Genomic DNA, 24,749 nt, shown 5'->3' on the forward strand with positions numbered 1-24,749 from the left:
TCTGAAACTGTTTTCATAATCAATTAATTGCTTTTTTTTTAAAAAAGTAAAAATGTCAGTTTTCTGCTTCCTCGTCGTACATGACAGTAAAGTTTTGGATTGTTGATGTTACTGAAATTTTCTTGACAAAACAATCTAGAAAATAATCAACTAATAAATTTACAGCTGATTTTCTTGATTGTTTTGTTTCTTAAATGTCAGAAAATAAAGAAAAAAATGATTAAAAAATCTCTTAAAAAGATCAAAGAAACGTCTTCAAATATCCCGAAAATATGGAGTTTACTGTCAATGATAACAAAGAAAAATCACATGTGAGAAGCTGCAACAGCAAATATTTAGAATTATTAATTAAAAAATAGTTTTTATTGATCAACTGATGAATTAACTGATCGTAGCCGTCTGGTCTCATGAAGATGTAAACATGATGCTCCACTGACTTTATTATTATTATGATTATTAAGGATCAATAATTCAGTCACAGAGAAACAAACTGCATCCGTTTATTAAAGAAACATCACAGAACAAATCAAACATCCTGCGAACAGCTTCACATTCAGCTGCTGACAGAAAATCCCTCCGTCGTCATGACAACGATCTTCACTTCTTGAGTGAAGGAGGAAACATCTTAACGAGGAAAACATCTTAACGACTCACTGCTTCAACACTTTTATCTGACAGCTTCTATAATAAACAGAAGAAGAATGAAATCATTTGGTAAAAGTTTCCTTCATCCAAACAAAGTAAACAAACATTCGTTTATCATCGTTTGTGTTGATTTGTTTGTTTGTTTACAGATAAACATGTAAACAGATTTATAAACCAAATTATAATCTCAGACATGTCAGAGCTGTAGGATCATCTGCTAATTAGACAAACAGCCTCGTTAACTCCAGACCATGTTTGATGTGTGATGACTCCATAACGAGACGTTAACGAGGGACCAGTCAACACCAGTAGCTCTAAACAACTGGTCCCAGTCCAGGTTTCTTGTCTGATGGTTTGTGGTCATTTGATTTAAAGCTGAAACGATTAACAGATCAATTAATCCTCCGATACTTTTAATAATCGTTTAAGTAACGAGACATTTAACACTTAACGAGTCACAACTAACAATGATCTTCATCATCAGTTCAGCTGATCGTTATTTTCTTAATTAATTGATTGTTTTGGTTCATAAAATGTTAAAACACTTCCCCAAATTGGCATATTTATATTTCTTGTTTTGACTTAATTGATTATAAAATAGTTGCAGATTAATTTTCTGTCTGTTTCACTGTTTTCTAACATTTTACAGACTGGACCGTTAATTGATTAATTGAGAAAATAATCAGCATATTCATTGATGTTTTGGTTTTAGGATGAGATCTTGTCACAAGATCAGTTAATAACCGTGTTTATTTTGTACTTTTAAGGTGTAAAATTCCCTAAAAAATAACCACAAAATGACCAAAAACCAGCCGACAGACAGTAAACCTGGAGCTTTATGGAGCTTTGAGTTGAAGACAAACGAACAAAGAGAAGCACCGTCGTCCCCGGAGACCGATTTAATAAAGTAAAGTCTGTCCCTGTTTCAGTTTCAGTAAATCTGTTGATCAGACAGCGAACACAAACATCTAGCAGTCTTTTCTTTGTAGAAAATATACGTCATTATAGCTTCATTTACAATATATCTCAAAACATCTTGTAGAAAGTCGGCGGGCTGTGAAGGTGGAAGTGATTATCAGAGAGAAATAAAAGAGATAAATCGGTGTTTCCTCTGTTTTTATTCAGCGCTGATGATGATGTCATCAACTGTGTTTGTTACCGAGCTGAGTGAGCAGAACAGACTGGAAACGAGACAAAAATGTGTTTATTTGAATAAATTATTTGAATGAATGATTCCTAGTAAGTTTAGAATTTAGGAAGATGCAATAAGTGGCAAAAATATTGATTTATTGGTCGCTACACACCAATAAAGTTAACGATAACGACACCAACTAATCATATGTTTATATGAAAGTTGTGTTGTGACAGTAAAAAGCTGTTTTAATTAAAGCTGCAGTGCAGGACGTTTGTCTCCCTCTTCTGGCAGTGAGAGGAACTACAGACACGATTAACAGGAAGTTAACCGGCTCTCTAGTGAGCATGCTCCGACCGTACAGCAGATTTATTTAATCAGCATCGTGTGAACTCGTTTGGCTTCAATGTAACAGTCGTTCATTTATATGTAAAAGTTCTGCACTGCAGGTTTAATATCCAACATCTGCTGCTTGTTAGCTAGATAGCTAACTGATCACTGTCTGGGCTAAGATACGTTAGCTCGCTAAATAATAAAACTTTAGCTTTTACTGCAACATCACCACTAGATGCCACTAAATCCTGCACACTGCACCTTTAACTTTTTAGACTAATTCACCCGCTAGCTGATGTTAGCATAATATATGTATACATGGTGATGTTTTCATTAATATACTCCAATATCTGTTGCTTGCTAGCTAGCTAACTATTAACTGCCTTGGTTAAAATATGTTAGCTAACAAACATTAGCATTTTGGCTACTGGTGAGCAGCAGGGAATTAAATATAAAACACCAGACAACCAGAACGTTTACTAGCATGTTAATTAACGTTAGCTTAACTTCTGAAAGTAATTCACAAGTTAGCTTAGGTTAGCATAACTCCCCTGTTGTTGACAGTGTTGATGTTTTCATTAATATACTCCAATATCTGTTGCTTGCTAGCTAGCTAACTATTTAATGTCTTGGTTAAAATATGTTAGCTAACAAACATTAGCATTTTGGCTACTGGTGAGCAGCAGGGAATTAAATATAAAAACACCAGACAACCAGAATATTTACTAGCATGTTAATTAACGTTAGCTTAACTTCTGAAAGTAATTCACAAGTTAGCTTAGGTTAGCATAACTCCCCTGTTGTTGACAGCAGTGATGTTTTCATTAATATATTCCAATATCTGTTGCTTGCTAGCTAGCTATTTAATGTCTTGGTTAAAATATGTTAGCTAACAAACATTAGCATTTTGGCTACTGGTGAGCAGCAGGGAATGAAATATAAAACACCAGACAACCAGAATATTTACTAGCATGTTAATTAACGTTAGCTTAACTTCTGAGAGTAATTCACAAGCTAGCTTAGGTTAGCTAAGGGGTTAAAGAAAATGTGAATGAGTTAGTAGTATTAAACTACTTCTATGGAAATATTCTCAAGATGATATAATGAAACCAGTAAGTACCAGTTAATCTTTTGTAACTGGTCCTTTGTGGTATTTCATTGTAGCTTTAAGCCTTTTATTCTAATCTGACGAATTAACGTCACTGTTAATTATTTTGTCAATAAATCTGTTCCCATCTTGAAGTTTTCCACCTCAACCAAGATTTAAACTATTTAATGTAAGATTCCTGCTTTTTAAATCTATTTCCAACTATTTTAAATGCACAAATTTAAACGTACATCAAACAGCAGGATGGAAACAAACTTAGTAGCCGCTTAACACTTTCAATTCTCAGACAGATCAGTTTTACAGTCTGAGTCACAAAAGCACAGTAATTAAGTTAATTAGAGGTTAATTAGAGGTAACATTTCATTATGCTACATGTCTCCCTCGTTAGCACCTAAATTAAATTATATTAAACCAAACTTCACGTTTTTTTTTTTTTTTTTTTTTAATAGTTTTACATATTTGTATCTTTGTTTCATTTTTCAACAAGTCAAACTTTGTTACAAACAGTTAAAAACAGACTTTATTAGCATGTCGGATACCAGTGATGGAGGCTTTACGACCAGTTTGTCACCAGTTTGTTCGCTCTTTCACCAAGTGGGAGATATTGATCCAGATATTTTAGAGATCTCAGACTAACTAGCAGCCTGATGTTAACGGTTTTTTCCCCAATCAGCTGTTTGTTATCAGGGTTTTTGGGTTTTTTTTCTCGCTAAACAAACACGGAGGAAACACCGCCAAGGTCTGAGAGGTTTGCAGTTTAGTTACAGACGTGTCCGTGAGGTCAGAGGTATCTGGTCAGTTGCTACAAAGGTTTAGAGACGAGGAATGTTGGGGAATCTTTTTGTTTTCCCCCCACACAGAGCCTCGTGAGCCTTTAAAGATAATAATAATAATAATAATAATAATAATAATAATAATATTTGTCCATCAGGTCACTGTGGCTTAAAACAAGCAAACAGAAATCTGTGTTTGTTAAATATGTTTCTTTTTGCATCATCAGTTCTGCAGTAGAGTCCTGGTTTGTGTTTCCCTGGGCGAAATATAACCTGTCGTCAGGTGAAGCTCATCAGCACCGAGACTCCGTCAGAAAAGAGCTCAAAACAGGAAGAAGACGAGGTCGGCGGTACAAAAAATTAAGGCGCTGGCGGCTAAACAGACTGCAGGAGAAAAAGGTCGGGAGGATTATTATCGCTCCGTTTTTCTGCTTTTATCTGAGATTAAAAGAAGGTTTTTTTTTTGAGGATTAACTGGATTCCACAGCTGATCCGGTTTTCCCACAGGAGGTTAAACACTAACTGCACAGTCAAAAAACAGTCCAACGGCCTGATTCTGACAGACTGCTGCAGGGATTTGAACCAGCAACCCTCCTTCCCCTCATCAGTCACACACAGCCCACCGCTCTGCTCGGTACGACCAGCGTGTTCACGTCATTCTGCTGCTTTACTTCAAGCCTTTTAGAAGCAGCGTCGTTTGTTTTAATCCGTCACAAGACACAAAAACGACTCGATGTGAAGAAAGTCAGTCCGATATTTCGGCCACAACGACGGAAAAATTATCTGCACACTGGTGATTAAAGCTTCCAAAAAGCTTCCTGGACTGAAAAAAAGGCAACTTGACCAGATCTCCATCAGGAAAATGATCAAACGATCAAAATATTTGCCTTTTTTACCATCAAATAAAGTTTTGGGAGCTTTTTTTAGTGCAAATATTTAATTAAATTCAATTTTTCCTGATATGACGGCATATTATACAGTATGTTTTACCGTTCATGTCTGTCTTTAATATCTCTGGTTGCTCCGGGTAACGAGCAGCACTGATACATGTTAAATATGGATTTTTATACGATTTTTACATCAATATAATTACGTACTAAAACTAATCAGGTACCAAATTTGCGAAAACATACAAACATATCTGGTTATTTATGTTTTTGAGATCTATATTACATCATAAAACTATATATATATAGTTTATAATTAACTCTCTCAGTTGTTTGGAGCCAGAGGAGCAGTCAGATCTTGACAGAAATTGAAGGTTTTGCCGTCGACGTTCATCAGAGCGACATCTTGTGGCCACAAGAGGAACTGCAGCGACGGCGCTACACCGTTAATTAACCCGGTTACCGACGACACCTTCGATAGAGAGAACATGGACTCGTTTCGGTGCTTGAAGGTCGTTTAGAGTCTTTAATAGAAATCACGAGGACGTGTTTCCGATGTGAGGACTCGGCGATAAACCAGTGACATCGCCACCGTGTTCTCCGATGTCGTAACTTTTTCTACGTTCGCCGAGAAGCAAAGAAAAGAGCAGCTGACAAGAAAGACGACAAAACTCATCACAACTCGTAAAGCCGTTGCTGATCTCCCTCCTGCGACATCGTGAACAGTCGCCGACTCGACGCCGTTTGAACGGATCGATACGAGATCGAAGAGCAGCGAAGCAAAGTTCAGAACATTGTGAACACGCCGTCCGGCTGACAGGAAGTCTGATGAACCTGACAGAAGCTCGTAGGCCTCGTGTGGTAAAGCGTTCGTCCGTTTTTCTTCGGGTTAAGAGTCGACGACTTCCTGTTTGGGGTGATTAAACCCAGGACAGCTCGCTCTCTGTCCGGCTGGCGCTTCCAGCCCGGATCACCTCGCCACGCCGCTGGCTGACCGGAGGGCCTGGCGCTCTCTGCCGCTGGCGTTTCCTCCTGCTTTCAACACGTAGAGAGACAAAGCGTCGTGTCCCGTCATTCGTTAAATACAAACAGACATCATACGGGGGGCGGAGCCGGCGTCCTGCTGCCGTCGAGGAGCCGCTTTCCAACGTCCTGGTGGCGTCGTCGACAGTCGCGGCGAGACAGAAGGTGATCTCGACACCTCGCTAGCTCTCAAACCCGATTCCCGCGTCGCGTCTCCGTCGCGATGTCCGTCCCGTTACCGCCGCTCCCTCAGCACATGGAGATGGTGACGTTGATCCCCAGGTTGCCGTTGTCGGCGAAGAGGTGAGCGATGGAGGTATCGAACACCAGGCAGTCGCTGTTCATGATGGCGGCCGCCACGCCGTCGTGGATGGAGCGCGGCGTGGCCTCCCAGGTGAGGCGGCGGCGGTTGCCGTTGAGCTCCAGGCGGTAGGCGAAGTTCTCCGCCTGCTTCCGGGTGCCGATGAGCAGCACGACGGCGAAGAACTGCTGGTGTCCCTCGTACTTCTCCTGCTTCTCCAGGACCAGCATGAAGTGGTGGCTGAAACACGACTGCATCATCACCCAGTCCACGGCGCCCGGCAGGTTGATGTCCGTCGCCAGGAAGACGATGTCCTCCCCCTGCAGAGACAACGACATCATAACAGACAGCAGCGAAGAAACTCTCAACATGTTTTGACATTTTTGTGGTTTAAAGCAGATTGAGAAAAGCTCACTTCTTGTTGCCGTGGTGATTTACTGATGACTGTACGCAACATCCTGTCAGCTTTATCATGTATCTGTATTTCCTGAATAATGTATATTACATGTTTATTCTCTTTGCTCCACATTGGTGGTCGTTGGGGGTAACAGAAACACAGCAGACTGAATTTAACCCTTAAAACAAGGCGCGAGGCTGCTGGTGGTTGGTTGGTGTTTAAAGTTCTGGTGAGACAATTAAAGTCCAGTTGGAGCTACAGATTAACGTGTTTAAAGGTTTATCAGAAGCCAGACGGGATTTTACAACTCTGGAAAGCAACTGTTTGTATCTTTTGTTGCGACAACTGAGAGGTTAAATCAAGCAGCAACCTCTGAGGCTGCAGTTCCTTGAACGACCACTAGAGGCTCCAACAGTGAGTCAATCCCCATAGACCCCCATGTTAAAATGTCCAACTTTACAGTAGAAGTAAACATGTTTACAGCCTGGTACTGTGGTTTGTAGTCATCCAAATCCCTTTTAAACTTCTTAATTTTGGCAGATTTTATCTCCATTTTAAGATCTGCTTTGTATCTGAGCAGGTTGTTTTCAGCTAACAGCTCAGTTTTCACAGTTTGTATATAGTCATTAATCCTAGAAAGTTGATCAGTAGCTTCTTGGATTATTAGTACCGTAAGACTTCACACCATGTATCACAAAAGGCTTTGTTGTCCCATCCAACCAAGCGACAACCTCTGGGGCTTTAAAATGAAGCCAATGCTGAAGTACCAAAAACTGCAGTTCCTTGAACGACCACTTGAGGCTCTAAAAGTGAGTCAATCCCCATAGACCCCCATGTTAAAATGCCCAACTTTACAGCAGAAATAAACATGTTTACAGCCTGGTACAAACAACGGTTTTGGTCTCTGTAGCTAATTTCTCCTTTCATGACAACTTTACGGAGGTGAATTTTTTTATAACTCACCTGTTTAAATTTTATTAAACCGTAAAGTTCTGCATAATGAAGGACATGGCTGCTTTGAGTGACAGGTCCGCCAGCCGCTAGGTGGCTTGTTTCAGCCATTCGGCCCGCCTCTTTGCCCATTTTTGATTGGCTGGGAGTTAGGCAGCGACACGCGCTGCCAAGATGGCGACGGCCGGAGCGGCTCACTTTGAGCTTCAAAACTGCTCTTCAGAAACCAACGGGTGACGTCATGGTAACTACGTCCATATTTTTTATACAGTCTATGGGTGAAACACTCGAATACAGTTTTCACATTCACGTTCACCAGGAATGTGCGCTTGTTCGTGATTGGCTAATGAAGCCCTTTGCTGGATGATGTCACACTGCAGCAAAAGTTGAGCCTGTTTCAACTTTGCTTTGTTTTTCTGAACCAGTAAGATCTAACCAGTATTTCAACCAATCAGACTGGAATTAATTAATTAAAAAATAATATAATAAATAACATGTAATAGTTTTATTTAAGCCATAATGTGAATAAGAATATAATCCGCTTCATGTTGCAACTGAACGCAACATTTAATCTTGACAACATGCCGTGTTGAGCTCATGTTAAAGGTTACGTTTTGGTGCCGACCTGCAGCGTGGTGATGGACTTGTGCGCATGCATCAGGTGAGGCATGACGGCCTCCAGCGAGCCGTGCCACTTGCAGGTCGCCCCGGGACACGGACAGGTGTACGGCCTGAACTCGCACACCTCCTCGTGATCGGGCTTCTCACTGTGGTGAAGAGACAGCAGACAGCCGGCCGACGAGTACTGCGGAGAGGACACAGAGAGGAAGACGCTTTCATCATCATCATCATCATCATCATCATCATCACCTTCCTGTGTGTGTTTCACTTGCAGCAGAGACAGATGGAAATCACAACGTCACATTTTAAATTCACCAAACCACAATTTATTCTTTTCAGCTGCATAATTAACAGAATACTGTGTTGTAAAACATCACAGGTCCATAAATTTGCATCTCATCAGCAGGTCAGCATGTGGGAGTTCTTCAGACGTTCAACACAAGTGTGAAACTGTGAAAAAATAAATAAATAAATAACATGAAGTAGCTTCTGTCCGACCTCCCTGTTAGTGTGGAGTCGCTCATTAAAGCAGCAGGAATCACTTTCAATCATCAAACTCCTCATTTCTGTCGCTGTAATTAGAAGAAACGTATCAGTTCATAAAAACCTGAAACACACGATGCTGTAAAAGAAACGTGACGTTAGCATCAAGCTAACAGATCAGCTCAGGATGAAACATCAGGATTTATAAAAGATAAATAGATTTCATGGAGCAGAGGCTCAAGCTGGCAGTTTGTGTTTCCTTTTAGTGCTGCAACCAACAATTATTTTAAGTTAAATTATTATAAATGACGTCTTCAAACGTCTCATTTTAAAACAAAGATTTTCAGTTTACTGTCAGAGGACCGAGGCATACAAGGGCTTTTTTTACCCTTATGAATTACATTTCGGGGACTAGGGCTGTAGTCAATCAAAGAAAATCTTGGTCGACTGAAATTGTACATAATCTTCAACTAATTGATTAGTCGTGGGGAGGGGGGGGGGGGGGGGGGGGGGGGGGGGGGGGACAGAGAGCGCAGTGAACCCTGCAGTCACACATTTCTCCGCGTCGGTTAGGCTAACCTATTGTTGCTAACTTTGGAGCTTCACTTTTCCAGCACTTGAGGAAACAACAGACGTGACTTTTTTAGCATTTATTAACTGACACACTGTAGTCTGTACATTTACTGCCAGACTGACAGCTTACCGCTAACCTTTTCCTCTGCCCCGCTCGCATCCACCGTCACTTTCCTGCCGCTTCAAACGTACCACGCAATGACGTATTCCTTAACGTAGTTACGCTACCAACAGTTTCCATGGCAACGACAGGAGGTTGACTCACGTACCGGAGCAGCGCTGCACAGAGGCTCCCAAACGCTACTGATTTCCGAATGAAAGGATATTTAGCTTTATTTTTGACACTAAAAAAATATTTTTTTTAGCCTGGCGGGAGTTCTTGTTGTGATAATTATAGGAGAAACACAGATTCAGTAAACGTTGAGTACAGTTAGAACCAGCAGTCTCCGTTAGGTTGGGCGAGTTCAAAGTTGTGAAAACAACGGGGGTGTTTTGAATACACCCCCGTTGTTTTCACAGGTAATTTGTTAGTCTGTCCCTCCCGCTGCAGGAAATAATGGATTAATCCTGGATTAAAGCTGTTGATGTAGCACTTTTCTCCTTATGAAAATAACACGGAGATTATTCGACCAATGAGAATTTAGTCGGACGAGAGCATATCGACCAACTAATCGACCAGTCGACCAGCAGCCATATTGGAGACATTTTGGATAGAAATACTTACAGATATAACATCTCAACTACACCGCTGATTGTCTGTATGTTACGTACGCCACTATGACGGCTCTGGCAGCTCTTTTAAGCTCAGCGACCGTCCACATTTCTAACTGATTGTGACTCAGCTGGAAGCGTGACAGGTCTGTATATTTATCACTAATGAAAATAATCATTAGTTGCAGCTATAAATCCTTTATTTATATAGACACACACAGTGATATCTGCTGGATGCTTGTTTACATCCATCTACAACTCTGAGTCATCTATAAATGAAGTGTAATATTTTCATGCTGATATATTCAGTCAGTATGTTCCTACATGCTGCTGCCTGCAGCCTGTGAATTAATTTACTCCTGATTAAAACCGTGCAGATGAAGTGTGAGGCAGACTGTGATGTAAATATAGCCTGAGTGTGTGTGTGTGTGTGTGTGTATGTGTGTGTGTGTGTGTGTTCTGCTCATTCAGGAGCAGATTACAACATAATGGCTGCAGCTTTTCTCCTTGATTTTCGGAGAAGCTGAAGGTCACAGTGATGGGATTCATCAGCACCTACAGATACGGTTGGAGCCTCTATCGCCGCGCTGATGATGAAGGTAAATGAGGTATGAAAACAGCGAGGTGGCGAAGAGCTCAGGAAGACAGAGAGAGGTACTCGAGGGAGGGAGGCGGCGGCGGTGTTGGTGATGCAGTTTGAACATCATGGAGAGCAAGCATCCATAAACATGAGGAGAGGGAGGGAGGGGGGGGGGGGGAGCATCACGGCGTCGCTGGGGAGATTCAAGACGACAGAAACAGAGCGAGAGACGAACACACGCAGAAATATCAAATCAGTTTCACATTAAATCTGCCGCTGATGGCGTCAGCGTGTCCAAGAGACATGAAGGAGACAATAACCCAGCCTCTCTATAGCATATCATACACTAAAACATTTGAATCTATTTTAAGGCATGTTGTATTCTTATTCATGAATGATTGATGTCTTTTACTTCAGATTTTTAGTCTCCTCTGTTTTAATGTATCTCTCATTTGTCTTGTTTGCCTCCTTTTATTCTTCCTCTTAATGTTCTCAATTATTTTCTGGTTTCAAGACATTTTAAATCTGTGAAATGTCCCTTTAAAGTCATCATGTCTGTCTGAAGACTTGTTGAATGTTTTCTCTCTAACAGCTGTTTGACCTGCAACATCTGCAGGTTGATGATGGACGCTTCCTCTTTCTGTTTGTTTTTGTTTACTCCTGACGCCTGGCGACACATTTCTTATTTACAGCAGCGGACGACACCGAATCTGTCGACAGCAACACGAAACCGCCGACAGAACATCAAGAGTCCTCCACAGATTCATCAATGAAACACTGTAAGAAGAAGAAAAGGATCAAAACCGAAGCTTCAAAAGCAAAACATGGTGCCTACATTACCCACGATGCAGCTGAAGGGTGTGTTATGCTAGTATAGTGGAGCTGCTACAGATGTGGAAACAGATTTTAAACGTGACCAGAAATAAAAAAGACGTTTAGAGAGGAGCTGCTAACTGCTCAGCAGGAGGTTCAGTGTTTGTCTGATGAAATATTCATCTGCTCTGCAGGTCACAACGCAGCAGCAGCTTCCTGAGAAAACCAGCAAACACACACCTGCTTTATAAAAAATGACTTTCCCCGACTCCGTCTTCATCCTGCAGGATGTTATTTTAAATCCTCCTGGATCTAAAGTTCTTAATTTCTATTTTACCACCTGTTTCTGTAGCTCTGCAGGACTGGCAGGAGTAAACAACAACAACAACAACAACAACAACAACTTCAGCCTCATTCAGACGAGATAAACGTCACAGGAGGCAGCGAGGAAAGAATCCAGAAGACGTCCAGCAGGACAAAGCCGAAAGAGACAAAAACGTCAAAAAGAAAAGAGTCAAAAGTCCTTCTCAGAGTCAGAACTGAACATACAGACATGAAACACATTCACACACTTCCTGAGGATTCATTATCTCCAGTAAACCTCCATAAATCCACTAAGAAACCAGAGAAAAGAGGCTGCAGACGCCTGAGTTTTCCTCAGTTGTTACGCTGCAAACAGGAGCAGCTAACAGCTGATTCACAGGAAACTATTTGACTCAATGTGAACAAATCAGGTGTGAAAACGTGTCTTAAAGAGAACAGCAGCCGCTACGTGCAGCTGACGATACGACAACGAGCTTTTATTGGTTCTTGCTCTCCTGATGTTGGTTCCCGAACAGGCCGACGCGTTGACGTTACTGAACGACGAGTCACATACAGAGAGGGACTGGATTCAAAACACCAAACCTCCACCACAGACCCGAACCTGATCACATCTGCTGTAAACCTCTGTTGTTTAGTGGATCAGAAGCTGAAACCAGCAGCAGAAACAGACTCTGATGTCATCAAAGTTACTTCAATCTTTAAAAAAAAGGAAGCTGAGTCATTGCAGGAATCTCACATCACACACACACACACACACACACACACACACACACACACACACAGACTCCTCACATATGAGTGCAGCAGACAGGAATACTCTTATCCAGCTGCATTCATACATTTTTCAGAGGATTAAGAAGTGAACGTATGCAGGGATCACATTAAACTGTCTGAGTGCACTTCTGTCTTTATGAAGAACCTGCAATAACAACACTGACATCATGATAGAAGTTAACATGTCGAACATGTTAGCAAACATCCAGCAGTTACGGAGCAACATTATCGTTCATTCGGAGTCGTGTTTCTGTCCAATATTCAGTCTCTCCACCGACTCCTGAGGGAAATATCTGGCTCTGTAGCTGCTAAATGCTCCACTATGTTCACCAGCTAGCTAACTGTTGTCTGTTAGCAGGTAGCGTACGGCGGCTAAAGTTGCAGCTTTGACATCTTTCAGCAGATGGTGACCAGCTGCCGGTCTGAAAACAAGAGCAGGATTTCAGCGATTCAGCCACTGAAATATTCAACTGAACCACATTGTGAGTCAGACTGACTGACTGACTGACTGCAGGTCAGGAGCAGGAAAACCAACACAGCAAGAAAAACACTCTGCAGAGCCTCAGCTGCACCACCGCAATCAATACCAATCTGGATAAAAGTACTCTGTGTGTGTGCGTGTGTGTGTGTGTGTGAGTGTGTGTGTGTGTGTGTGTGTGGTGAGACAGCCTGGTGAAGGAAATCTTTTTACCTCTAACTCGTTTACCACACAGGTTTTTTTTTTTTCAGTGGACTCAGTTTGTTTGAGATCAATGATGAAATAAGATAAATGGAGTCTTTAAACAGATGAAGTCAGAACATTAAGACCACGTCCACAGTGAGACGGATACGTTAGTCAACACCTCTTCTTCTTCTTCTTCTTCTTCTTCTTCTTCTTCTCTCCGGTGTTTTTCTGGAGCTTTTACCAAACGGCATCCAGAGTGAATAAACGTGAAATCAACGGCTCGGAGTGTTTGCAGGATTTAGTTGGTTTAATGTAGACGTCGTCTGACAGCTGAAGACCTCCCGGCGTCTCCTGCAGGCTGCAGTGTTTACTGTGTGTAAACAAAACAAACAACATCCTGATGATGTTGTGTTGCTTCACATACAGGTGAGATGATGAAATACAAACCAACACGTCGTCCAGTTTGAGGAACAGATTCATGAGTTTGAAGGTTTATCAGAACTGTGTTATTATTATTATTCTATCTTTGTTTTTTATATTTATTATTTCATCTTTCATCTTTCATCATCATCATCATGAGGTAAACTGAAGAAATTCAGCGTTCATGTAACAATTTGATTGGCCGGTTCAATTTGATCCAAATGTCGTCTGATGAATAAACACACAGCTTTTCATTCAGGAAGAGGCTGAGACACAGTCGACCTTCAGGAAGTGGAAACATGTTTTTAAAAGAGCAGAAAGCATCAGAGAAGAAGAAGAACGTACGGGAACACAGACGGCGTGTGAAAACAATTAACTGCTGCTTTACGAGGACGTTATGAACAAACAGAGACATGCTAGCTGTTTCCACTTGTTTCAAGTCTTTGTGCTAAGCTAAGCTAACCAGCTGTTGGCTGTAGCTTCGTATTTACCGCACAGACATGAAAGAAAATAAGTAGAATTTAGCTCCCAAAACATGATTTCACTTTATCTGGTCTATTACATTTAGTATAGTTTTGCCTCGTTACGCTGTATCTCAATAATTAATATATTACCACAAATAACTGAACAATTATGAGGATATTTTTGGATATTTTGTGGTAACTGTGACTGTTCTTGCTCATGTATCGAGTGATTTGTACATATAATAACGTCAGCATGTTGTAATTTGGTGTCATGTTTGCCTGATGAAGACCTGATGGTCCAATCATTGCTTCTGTGGGTGAAATTAATTTTTTGGGAGCTAAAATTCGATGCATGAACACTTTACTGTCTTCCTTCATTGAATCGTCCTGTATGCGACCAACTCTCTGCAAGAAAAGCGATGAAGTGTTTTCCCTCAAAATCTCTTCCTGTAAACCCGTCTGGGATCTTCCAGGACTCACCTGGCTGCCCGGCAGAGGTTTGGTGTGGCCGACAGGTCGACTGGCTCTGTCCCTGACCTCTGACCCCTGCTGCTGCTGCTGCTGCTGCTGCTGGTGCTGTTGTTGTTGTCCGGTGTTAGCGGTTAGCCCTGCGGCGCTAGCTGAACCGACTCCGTGGTGGCGATGCCAGCCCAGCAGGCAGCGCCACTGAGCCAGCTCCCTGAGGAGAGGCAGGCAGGAGGCCGGACACAACATCGAACACACGACCGCTGCACAAACACACACACACACGTTTACACACAGCTTGATTACTTCCAAACCTTTAGTCCAGAACTTTGTTGCAACAGTTGTTCGTGAATCCGTCGCCAAGTTTGTGCGTATAGTCTTTGAGTTCTCAGAAACAACCAGCTGGTTTCACACTGATCAGGTTGAACCAGTAAAACTGAAGGAACGTTAGTAATGTGTAAATCATTTGCGAGGAAACATCTGTAACGCCGTCCGACGATGTAAACAGGAAGTGACTGTAGCATCAAGAGCTGTGACATAACTTACAAAAATAAAAGGAGCCAAAAGATGAAATGAGATAAAATAATAACTGTTTTATTTCTATCTGCAGAGATTATGCTAAGCTAGCTGACGTTATCTGGTCGTTTAGTTGAACATCGGTTCAGTAATTTGAGGTTTGTTGTGTTTTTAGTGAAACGTGAAGCGTCGGCGGCTCAGACGAGTCTTTAATCTCCAGTCAGCAGCTGTAAATTATCAGCAACAAATCTGTAACTAGTTGGTTTTCATTTAGTGACGCGTAAACGTATTAAACACCGACGATGTAACGAGGCGAAGTTTAAAATTACAAACAGCTGCTGCAACAAACACACACACACTCATACACACATCTGTCAGGGGATCGTCAGTAAACCACACACACTGTAGATAAAAACACAACGATACCACAGAGCAGCAGAGACAACAACAACAACAACAACAACAACATAAACGTCTCTGAAGCTTCTCCACATACAAACACACACGAGGTGGAAAAATTAATACAAGTTTTAAAAAATTACTAAATAATTAATGAAAAATTTAAACTGATCAATTTTCTCTTAAATTAAAAAAAAACAAAAGATGATTTAAGTGTTTATGATTAAAGCGATTAACCAATTAACTAATTAACTAATTAGTCAATAGACCGTAAATGTATCTGCAACTATTTTAATAATTTAATAATTGTTTTAGTCCATTTTTAAGCAAAAAAAAGCCAAAAATGTTGCAGCTTTGAGGACGATTTGAATGACAGTAAACTGAAACATCTGTAGATAAAATGAGACTTTTGAAGACGTTGACATGAGCTCTACTAAAAATTTTAAATCGATTAATTGAGAAAATAATCAGCAGATTAAACGATAATGAAAAAGTCCTCGTTAGTTGCAGCAGCTGGAGGGTTAATGTTATTATATAAACAGTAAAAGACTCACAGCTGGAACCAGTTCACCACTGGTTCTTTTCTTAAACTGGGTTTTAAATGTTGTAAATGTGGTTTTGAACTCAACAAAACCAGAAAAACTTTGAGCAGGAAGTCATATTTTTTTCCTCTCATTGACAAAACGATTTCATTCATTGCTTCACTTTTCTAAAATTAGATCTCACAACATGTCATTGTGAAGGGATTTTGTCCCTCCCGGCTCTCCGTACATAAGCAGACAGACAGCAGCTGCTCAGACAGACTGCAGCGGAGCCACGTGGAGATCATATAGCAGAGATCCAGACGACAAAATAAAAACACATGAAACGAGGAGATTAATCCTCCGTTTACTCGCTGCCAGCATGTGACTCATCAGATTAAAACTTCAGGACACTTGTTGATAAAGTTTTTATAAGTTATAAGACTTTAAACTGATGTTTTATATCATTAACGAGTCATCTGCAGATTATTTCTGTCTATTAAATTTCAGAAACGACGTCATTAAATGTCTCGTTTTGTCCAAAAATCCAAAAAAATATTCAGTTTATCATCATTTCAGACACAGAAAAGCTTCAAACATTCACATCTGAGAGTCTACAACCAGCAAATATTTAACTGTAACGATCAAACTCGTTAGCAATTAATTCTCCGTCTGTCAATTAACACCTAAACTGACGAGATTAACGGAAGTGAAGATCAGATTATTGATGATGTAACAGATTCAAGCATGTAAACACCTGAAGTGATTCATCAATCAGCAGAAAATACAGAAAAACTGTGACAATCAATTACAAAACAATCAATTAAGATAATTAAATGAACTGAATGGCAGGATGGTGCGTTCTTGGGCAGCTTTCTAGATGGGAAAACAAACGTCTCTAATGAAATACATGAAGCATTATGGCTGCAATTAATTATTATTTTCATCATCGGTTCATCTTGTGCCTTTTTTTGACCAACTGATTGATCATTCAGCCTATTCTTTCAATAAGTATTGACAGTTTTCAGCAGGATTATAAACTGAATAATTGATCCGTTAACTGATCGACAGAATTTGATTTAAATAAAGTTTATGTTTGTTTATTTGTGGTTGTTTATTTCCTGCATGTTGGTTAATCAGGATGTGAACTTGAATCTCAAATGTTGTAAATAAATTGAGCTTTTTGAATCTTTAATAGATTAATTTAATAATTCAGTCATTTATTAAGCAAAAACACTAAATATTCTGTGATGTCAGATTCTCCTGTTTGACTGTTTTTATATATTTTAACTGGAAACTGAATATTTTGGGGTTTTGAAGACATTTGAAGACAATTTTCTGACACATAAATGAAGAAAACAACCGTCAGAAGAATCAATAATGAAGATAATTGTTAGTTAAAGGCCTGTTGTTGTTGACGCACACACACACACACACACACGCACACACACAACTGGGCAAGTTTAACAATGAGTCAATTCATCAGGATGACGTAAACATATCATATCAACAATTCCAATGATCAATCGTTTAAATCGATTATCTCCAGTCAGAATATTACAAACATTAACCGACACCGACTACAGGACTGAAAACAATAACCAATAAATAATCAATCAACACATCACAATTCTTAGACGCGTCCCCAGTCTGCTCACACACACACACACACACACACACACACACACACACACACACTAACACACACACACACACTAACACACACACACACACACGTACCAGCTCTGTTGGTGAATCTAAACAGACGCAGCAGTAATGCAGCTGAATCTCGCCCGCTCTCTCTCTCTCTCTCTCTCTCTCTCCTGCTGCGGCAGCAGAAGAAGAAAAAAAAAAAACAACAACAAACTGTTTTCTTCTTCTGTGGTGAAAAAAACCCCTCAAAGCACCGAAAACACACACACACACACCCTGACACACACAGATGCCGATACACTCTGTCAGCTGTGCAGCGTTTCGACCGTCCAAGGTGAAACACGCTCCCTCTCTCTCTCTCTCTCCCTGCCTCCTCTTCTTCTTCTTCTTCTTCTCTGACTGAGAGGCAGAAAAACATTCGTCCTCCAACCGTCCGCGCAGCGCCGTCACCGAGACACACACACACACACACACACACACACACACACACACACACACACACACACACAGTGGGGGCGGGGAGAAAGAAAGCTGAGATAGAGAGAGAGAGAGAGAATAAATGGGCAGTATCGCTCAGCCGAGTGCGATCCTCCTCCTCCTCCTCCTCCTCCAAGCATCTGTCAACACCCCCCCAACACACACACACACACACACACACACACACACACACACACACACACACACACACACACACACAGCAAAACACACACACTGTAGGACACACTGATCTGCTTTGATGCCTCTTTCCTTTTAACTCTGCTGTGTGTTTATCGTCTGTCATACTTGTATGTAAATGAAATATTCTGCACATTTCCAGCCTCTATATTTATATTCTGGGGCTCTATTGGAATAAAAACTCCTTATTGATCTTCTACTGGTCCTTTATGCAGCCCCTCAGTTCAGCCTCTGTCTGAAACAGGCTGTTTTAGCTTCCTGTCTCTTTAAGGCCCCGCCTCCTGATGAGCTCACTCTGTTCTGATTGGTCAGCTTTCAGGAAGCTTCCTCCGGCTCCGGAGGCTACGTAAACAAACTATAGTCGCCTTCTTTACTCCAAATGTCAACTTCTCAAATCCATCCGTACACATTGGACAACGTGAACAACACATGGAAACACCTTAGCAACCACCTTAGCAACCAAGTCTACAGAACAGACGGCTGTTTATGAGCATATGCGAATGATCTGATGTGGAGGAAGTAGACGTAACGTTGTAAACGAAGCGTTCACAGCAGGTTGAAGCCCTGAGTTTTGACTTACAGGCAGCATTTTTATATACGTTCACGTCAAGTTTTGGACCTTTGATCATGTTTAGTCCTCCTCTGACCTTTACCTTCTTCTTTCTTGATAAAACACCGAGGTAAGGCTGCAGCTAACGACTGTTCTCATTATCAATTATTTTCTCAATTAATTAATTATTTGTTTGGTCAATAAAATGTCAAAACTGTGAAAAATACAGCTGCAACAATTAAGACATTAATCAAATTGACAATTTTTCTGGTTTCAGCTTCTCAAATGTGACGATTTGCTGAATTAAATATCTGATACCTGGTTTGTTTTTGTATTTTGATCAAACAGCGACATATAAAAACAGGTCACGAGCATCGAAACATCAGGTTTGTTTGAAAAGAAAGAAGAGAGATCCTGACTGACGGAGTACATGATGTTCACGGTCACACTGAGTCACTTCAATAAAACACGACGACGGCGGCGAGTTACACAGAGAGAGAAGCAAAACGGATCAAAGAGCTGAGTGAAGCAGAGACGGAGGATGAGGAGGGAGCAGCTCCATAAAAAAAAAAAACCACTTTAATTCAATTACACACTGATGGAGAGTTTAGTGAAGCACTCAGGAGGATCAGATTCATCACATTAATGACCTCACAGAGGAAGGTGAGGAGACGTCAGCCGGCCATGATGAAGAGCGTGGGACTGAAATCAATATCATGATGTTAAATAGGACGATGTTCTAATGTTCAATACTGCAGACGTCTGCAAAACCATAGAGGCATCAAACTGATGCTAAAGGACATTAAACAACAGAAACCTTCAGAGTAGAAACACATATTTAAAGCTATGATATGTAATTATTCCACATTAAAATGTCTAAATACAACTAGACCTATGTTATATATGTTGTACTTACATTATCCCAAATGTTACTTTTAATCAAAGTAACGGACCGTTTCATTTGGTCGCCTGTCGATGACGTCATACCTCCTCTACCAAAGAGTAAACACGCACCAGATGCATACGGCGGCGCTGTGTTTGTCCGCTACAATGGCGTCTACCGAAGAGTAACTTACACACATACAAGATAATACATCGGTGTTGTGGTTGTTCCTCACAAACTGTTATAAATGGACTTTTATTCAGTTTTAAGCAACATTTTCATGATAAATTTAGGTGGTTTTTAACTATATCTTTTAGCCGGAAGAAGGATTTTAGTCATTGGACGTCTGGATCTTAAGTTATCAGAGAAATAAACTGGACAAACGTTAGCAGCAGCTCGGCTAACAGCCCCTCCAGGAAGTCCGGTGGTCACCAAACATCGTCGGAGAAATATTGATTTTTTTTGGTGAAACAGCTTTAATTAATATTTTAACGATTTTAATCTGCATGTACGTTTGTTTTTGGAGAGGAGGAGACCTCTGCGGATAATTCGGCTCCCGGGAGAAACCGGCTGAACGTCTGGATCTAAAGTTATAAGATAAATAAACCGAACAAGTGTTAGCAGCAGCTCGGCTAACAGCCCGTACCGGACGTCCGGTGGTCGCCGTACATCGTCGGAGAAACACTGATTATTTAGGTGAAACAGCTTTATTCAGTGTTTTTACCTGTAATCACCGGGTCCGTTTGTTCTGGAGAGTAAAAACATCCTGAATGATGAACACTGGAGTAATCCTATCCCGGTGAAGCTGGTTATTTAACAACGAAGACAACAACTCCCATGATCCCTTGCTACTTCACACCATCATCACACTCCGTCTGTTGTTATTGTTTTGATTGAGACGCCTAGCGGTTGAAATGACATATTGTGCGTTTAACATAAAGCACTTGAACTATTATATAACTGTAATTATATTCAAATATCTAAAATACAAACATACTGTTTATGAGTCACACCTCATTAAGGCCTTTGGAGTCATTATTCCTGCACATATGTTGCTTATATACACATTTTCTTCATTATTTTATGTCTCTTGTTTATTTATTTATTTATTAATGTTCATATCAGGGCTGCAAACTCATCAGTGGTGGAAAAAAAGTGACAAAGATGTGAATCCCAGTCCAAAACTGTATTAAAGTGTATTAAACCCACTAAACAATAAAGTTCATAATGCAAAGCAAACACACAACATGCACAACCATTCAAAAACTCATCAGATCTACACGAATCACACAAGAGACTTATTCTGGATTTAAAGTGACAAGTTGCCCCCCGTCATTTATACAGAAGAGGATTAAAGGACACGTGAACATTTTATTTGCGTTCTGAGTTTAAAGTCAGAATTCTGACTAAAACATATTTTTTTAGAGCTTTGTGTGCAAGACAGTTGACAAACTAAGTGAAACCTGCAAACTGTCCCATCGACTCCTAAAGATCAGCTAAACCTCCGCGGCTGCAGTTCCTTGAACGACCACTAGAGACTCCAAAAGCGAGTCAATCCCCATCGACCTCCATGTTAAAATGCCCAACTTTACAGCAGAAATAAACATGTTTACAGTCTGGTACAAACAACGGTTTTGGTCTCTGTAGCTAATTTCCTCTTTCATGACAACTGTACGGGGGGTGAATGTTTTTATAACTCACATGTTTAAATTTCATTAAGCCGTAAAGTTCTGCATAATGAAGGACATGGCTGCTTTGAGTGACAGGTCCGCCAGCCGCTAGGTGGCTTGTTTCAGCCATTCGGCCCGCCTCTTTGTCCATTTTTGATTGGCTGGGAGTTAGGCAGCGTCACGCACTGCCAAGATGGCGACGGCCGGAGCTTCAAAACCGCTCTTCAGAAACCAACGAGTGACGTCACGGTAACTACGTCCATATTTTCATACAGTTTATGGTTTGGATGTAGTTTAACTTTTTATGTCACAGTTTCCATGACTGTCGTGACTCAAGGCGGCTAATGTTGCATCTACGTTTTTTTGTTAACCTAACATTTAAACACAAACATTACCTTAAGACAGTTACAGCACCAGCTAACGTTCTGTGGTTCGGCTTGATGTGAAACGCTGATTAACTGCAAAATTTCATGTCTCATTGCAGACAAAGTAGAGAAACTGCTGTAAGCACAAGTCATGAACAGACAGCGTGTCGGGACGTCTGCAGGTATGTTTACCTGCTGTTTAATGTGCTGCAGGTCAGCAGCTAATTAGCATTTAGCTGCTAACACTTTTCACAAGCTAAGCTACAAGATGTGTTCATGTTAGTAAGCTATCATCAGGTTTTGATGACGTGGACACAGGATGTTTCATTCACCACCGTGTTTAAAGGAGAAAGTTATCAGGCCTCTTGTTCTTGTTCCTTCCTTTAAACGTTTTACAGAATAAATAGAAAGTTATATTTGTTTCCTGTAGTTTAAACACTGACATTAACTTCAGAAAGTTACAGCGCAAGCTAACGTTTAAACACTAACTAACTTTAGGAAGTAAAATTAATGAAGCACATCGATAAGAGTTCTAAGTATTGATAAGCAGTGCCTGTATTAATATGTTTATACTTTAATTAGTGCATGGAAGTCATGATTTAAAGATTTCTAATCTCTGTAATGAGTCAACCGTCAAATCAATCAGAGAAGAAAAGCATCAGCTGTCAGCTCTCTTTCTCCTACATGACCTCTTTTCCTCCTCCTCCTCCTCCTCCTCCTCCTCTTCCTCCTCAGGCTTCAGCTTTCAGTCGACCTCACTTCAACTTTAATGTGTCTGTAACGCAATCAGAGAGTCGCTTCTGACAGCCAGCGAACTACACGCCAAACACACACACAGACACCCAAACACAACACTCGCACAGCTGAAGATGTGACTGTTGACACAAAGCTGGAAGAAAACAAACCAAACTAAACACTGAATCACTGAGGAGCCCTTCAGCAGGTGTGGAGGGTGTTACAGTACACCTCCAAAAACAATCCGATCGACTGGTTTGAAACAGAAAAGACAAAACACACAGACGTAACTCTCCTTATTATTTACACGCATGTCAAAGAAAAAGCCACGTAAACATCTATAAGTCGTCATATACTGTGTGAATGTGATCAGGAAATAGAGAGTATTGATTTCCTGGATCAATAAACGCAAAAAGAATAAAAACCTTTTCTTTAAAAACAAGCAGCAAAGTTGTAAGAATGATCTGAAGCACCGAGATGTTTTTGTTTCCACTTTAATGTTTCATACATGTGAATAAAGAACATAAACCAGCTCCACTCTTCTTCTGTGGAGAAGTCTCTTGCTGACTTTGTTCTCCTTTAAGTTTCCACAGAAAGTTTTCAGACTCTTTTTTTAAACACAAGAGTTTGTTTTGGTCCTTGTGACACCCTGTGACGTCACATGTGATACGCACACACACCTGTCAGCGCCGGTTAGCTTGTAACAGAACGAGGAAGTTTGGTTAAAAAAAAGTGGACTGAAGTGAGCAGTTAGCTCGTGTTTGTGTCGGCCCTCCGTTAGCACGTGAACAGGTGCGTCTGCGGGAGTCTTACCTTGCAGGGGAACGGCAGCGTGGAGGCCACCTTCTCCATGGCCAGGTTGCGGATGCTCGGGGTGAGCGGGCCTCGGCAGGTCGGGCAGCAGCTCAGCTTCTGGCGGCACTGGTTGCAGACCAGGTGACCCGCCTGACACTGCAGGATGGGCGGCAGCACGTAGTCGAAGCATACCGGGCACTCGAACAGCCCCGTGAGCTCCGCGGACTGGCCGGGCAGGCCGGCCGCGGGCAGGGACACCGCGGAGGAAGCGGCAGCCGACCCTGACCCCGCCACGGAGCCTACACCGGCGGCTACTGCCGCTGCGGCAGCCGCGGCGGCGGCGGCGGCGGCGGCGGCAGCTGCGCCTCCCGGTCCCCCGTGCTTTCCCCCGCCTGCCTTCCCGGCCCCGAGTCCTCCACCTCCGGCTCCGGCACCGGCTGAGGACGGACGGCTCATCGCTTCCAGCTGCGGTCCCTTTCCTGCTAACTGCCGAGCGGCGGTACCGTCATCTACTGTTTACTATCGGACGTCGCTCCGGGCCCCCCGGAGACACAACATGGCGGCTGCCAGTTTGTATCGCCTGCCGCCTGCTGTCATTGGCCGTTACATCATTGATTGACAGGCCGCTCAGCCAATCAGAGAGTGGACTCGTGTCATTATGTAATGTTTGGCAGCAAAAAATAAAAGATAACGCACAGATTGTAGAACTAACTGATATTATTATTATTATTATTATTATTATTATTATTATTCCATTATAATCCATTATGTAGCTGCAGTAACACTCTGAAAGGGGATATTCTGCATTATGAGTACTTTTACTTTTTATATTTTCGGGATATTTTGCTGATAATAGTTCTGTGCTTTTATTTATTAAATACTTACAGTTAGTGACAGTATTTTCACATTAGTATATAACTGCTTTTACTTCTTCCACCAAATGTGAGGTACCATACTTCTACAACTAATACAACTGTACATATACTCTTACATTTACTACTGTCACTACTGTTAAAACTACTCATTTATTTGATCTCACAGAATTATTTTATTTTAATTTTACTCTGTTGTATTTATTGCTTATTTGCAACCTTTAATTTGTTAATTGTTTTTATACAACTCATGTAAAATAACCTGAGCTGCATCTCATATATGGAAGATGCTATATAATAAAGTTTATTATTGTTGTTGTTATTATTATTACTGCACCTTTGTTACAACCACTACACTGTTATAAGATGGTTTCCTTGCTGGACTGACTGTGTGTTTTGGAAAACTGGTAATTTAGAAACATTTTTTAAAAATGCATATAAATACATTTTTGTAAAAAGGGAAGAAATGTGTTGTCACATCTCACATCAAGTTCTCAGTCGACTCACCTGAAACTCTCTGACGCCACCTAGTGGAGCTTGAGGTGACATTACATCCTCCTTCCCCCTTCATCTCTCTTCCTCATCACATTCATCAGTTTCCAACTCATTTCTTTTCATCCCTCCATCTTATTTTCTTTCTTTCATTTTATATTATTTTGTTGTCAGGTTCAAC

General features: G+C 41.1%; 1 protein-coding gene across 4 annotated transcripts; it reads right to left on the reverse strand.

Annotated features, from left to right (window-relative positions):
* Positions 1 to 486: 486 nt before the first annotated feature.
* On the reverse strand, positions 487 to 23,921 carry siah2l (seven in absentia homolog 2 (Drosophila)-like). Of its 4 annotated transcripts, none has more exons than XR_006406950.1 (4): positions 23,223 to 23,921; positions 8,176 to 8,355; positions 5,713 to 6,522; positions 487 to 681 (listed from the first exon to the last, which is right to left on the reverse strand). XR_006406950.1 is itself a non-coding variant. In XM_044371781.1 (4 exons), exons 1-4 carry the CDS (start codon positions 23,392 to 23,394, stop codon positions 6,151 to 6,153), a joined length of 972 nt encoding a protein of 323 aa, XP_044227716.1. In that variant the 5' UTR covers positions 23,395 to 23,483; the 3' UTR covers positions 4,219 to 6,150. The 4 variants fall into 4 exon arrangements, 3 of the variants coding, with proteins under 3 accessions (XP_044227716.1, XP_044227717.1, XP_044227715.1); XM_044371781.1 differs by lacking the exon at positions 487 to 681 and adding an exon at positions 14,458 to 14,705 and having other exon boundaries at positions 4,219 to 6,522; positions 23,223 to 23,483; XM_044371782.1 differs by lacking the exons at positions 487 to 681; positions 23,223 to 23,921 and adding exons at positions 14,458 to 14,705; positions 17,619 to 17,681 and having other exon boundaries at positions 4,219 to 6,522.
* Between the last annotated feature and the right edge of the window lie 828 nt (positions 23,922 to 24,749).

The sequence above is a fragment of the Thunnus albacares genome, chromosome 13 (genome assembly GCF_914725855.1).
Source record: "Thunnus albacares chromosome 13, fThuAlb1.1, whole genome shotgun sequence".
Taxonomy (NCBI): Eukaryota; Metazoa; Chordata; class Actinopteri; order Scombriformes; family Scombridae; genus Thunnus; species Thunnus albacares.

Bases quoted from the DNA above. Each gene is read 5' to 3' on its own strand.
- siah2l (XM_044371780.1), bottom strand. From the start codon at position 23,660: ATGAGCCGTCCGTCCTCAGCCGGTGCCGGAGCCGGAGGTGGAGGACTC. The intron at 8,356-23,222 runs GTAAGACTCCCG...TCCTCTCCGCAG, and splicing joins CGCTGCCGTTCCCCTGCAAG to TACTCGTCGGCCGGCTGTCT. The intron at 6,523-8,175 runs GTCGGCACCAAA...TTGTCTCTGCAG, and splicing joins AGTCCATCACCACGCTGCAG to GGGGAGGACATCGTCTTCCT.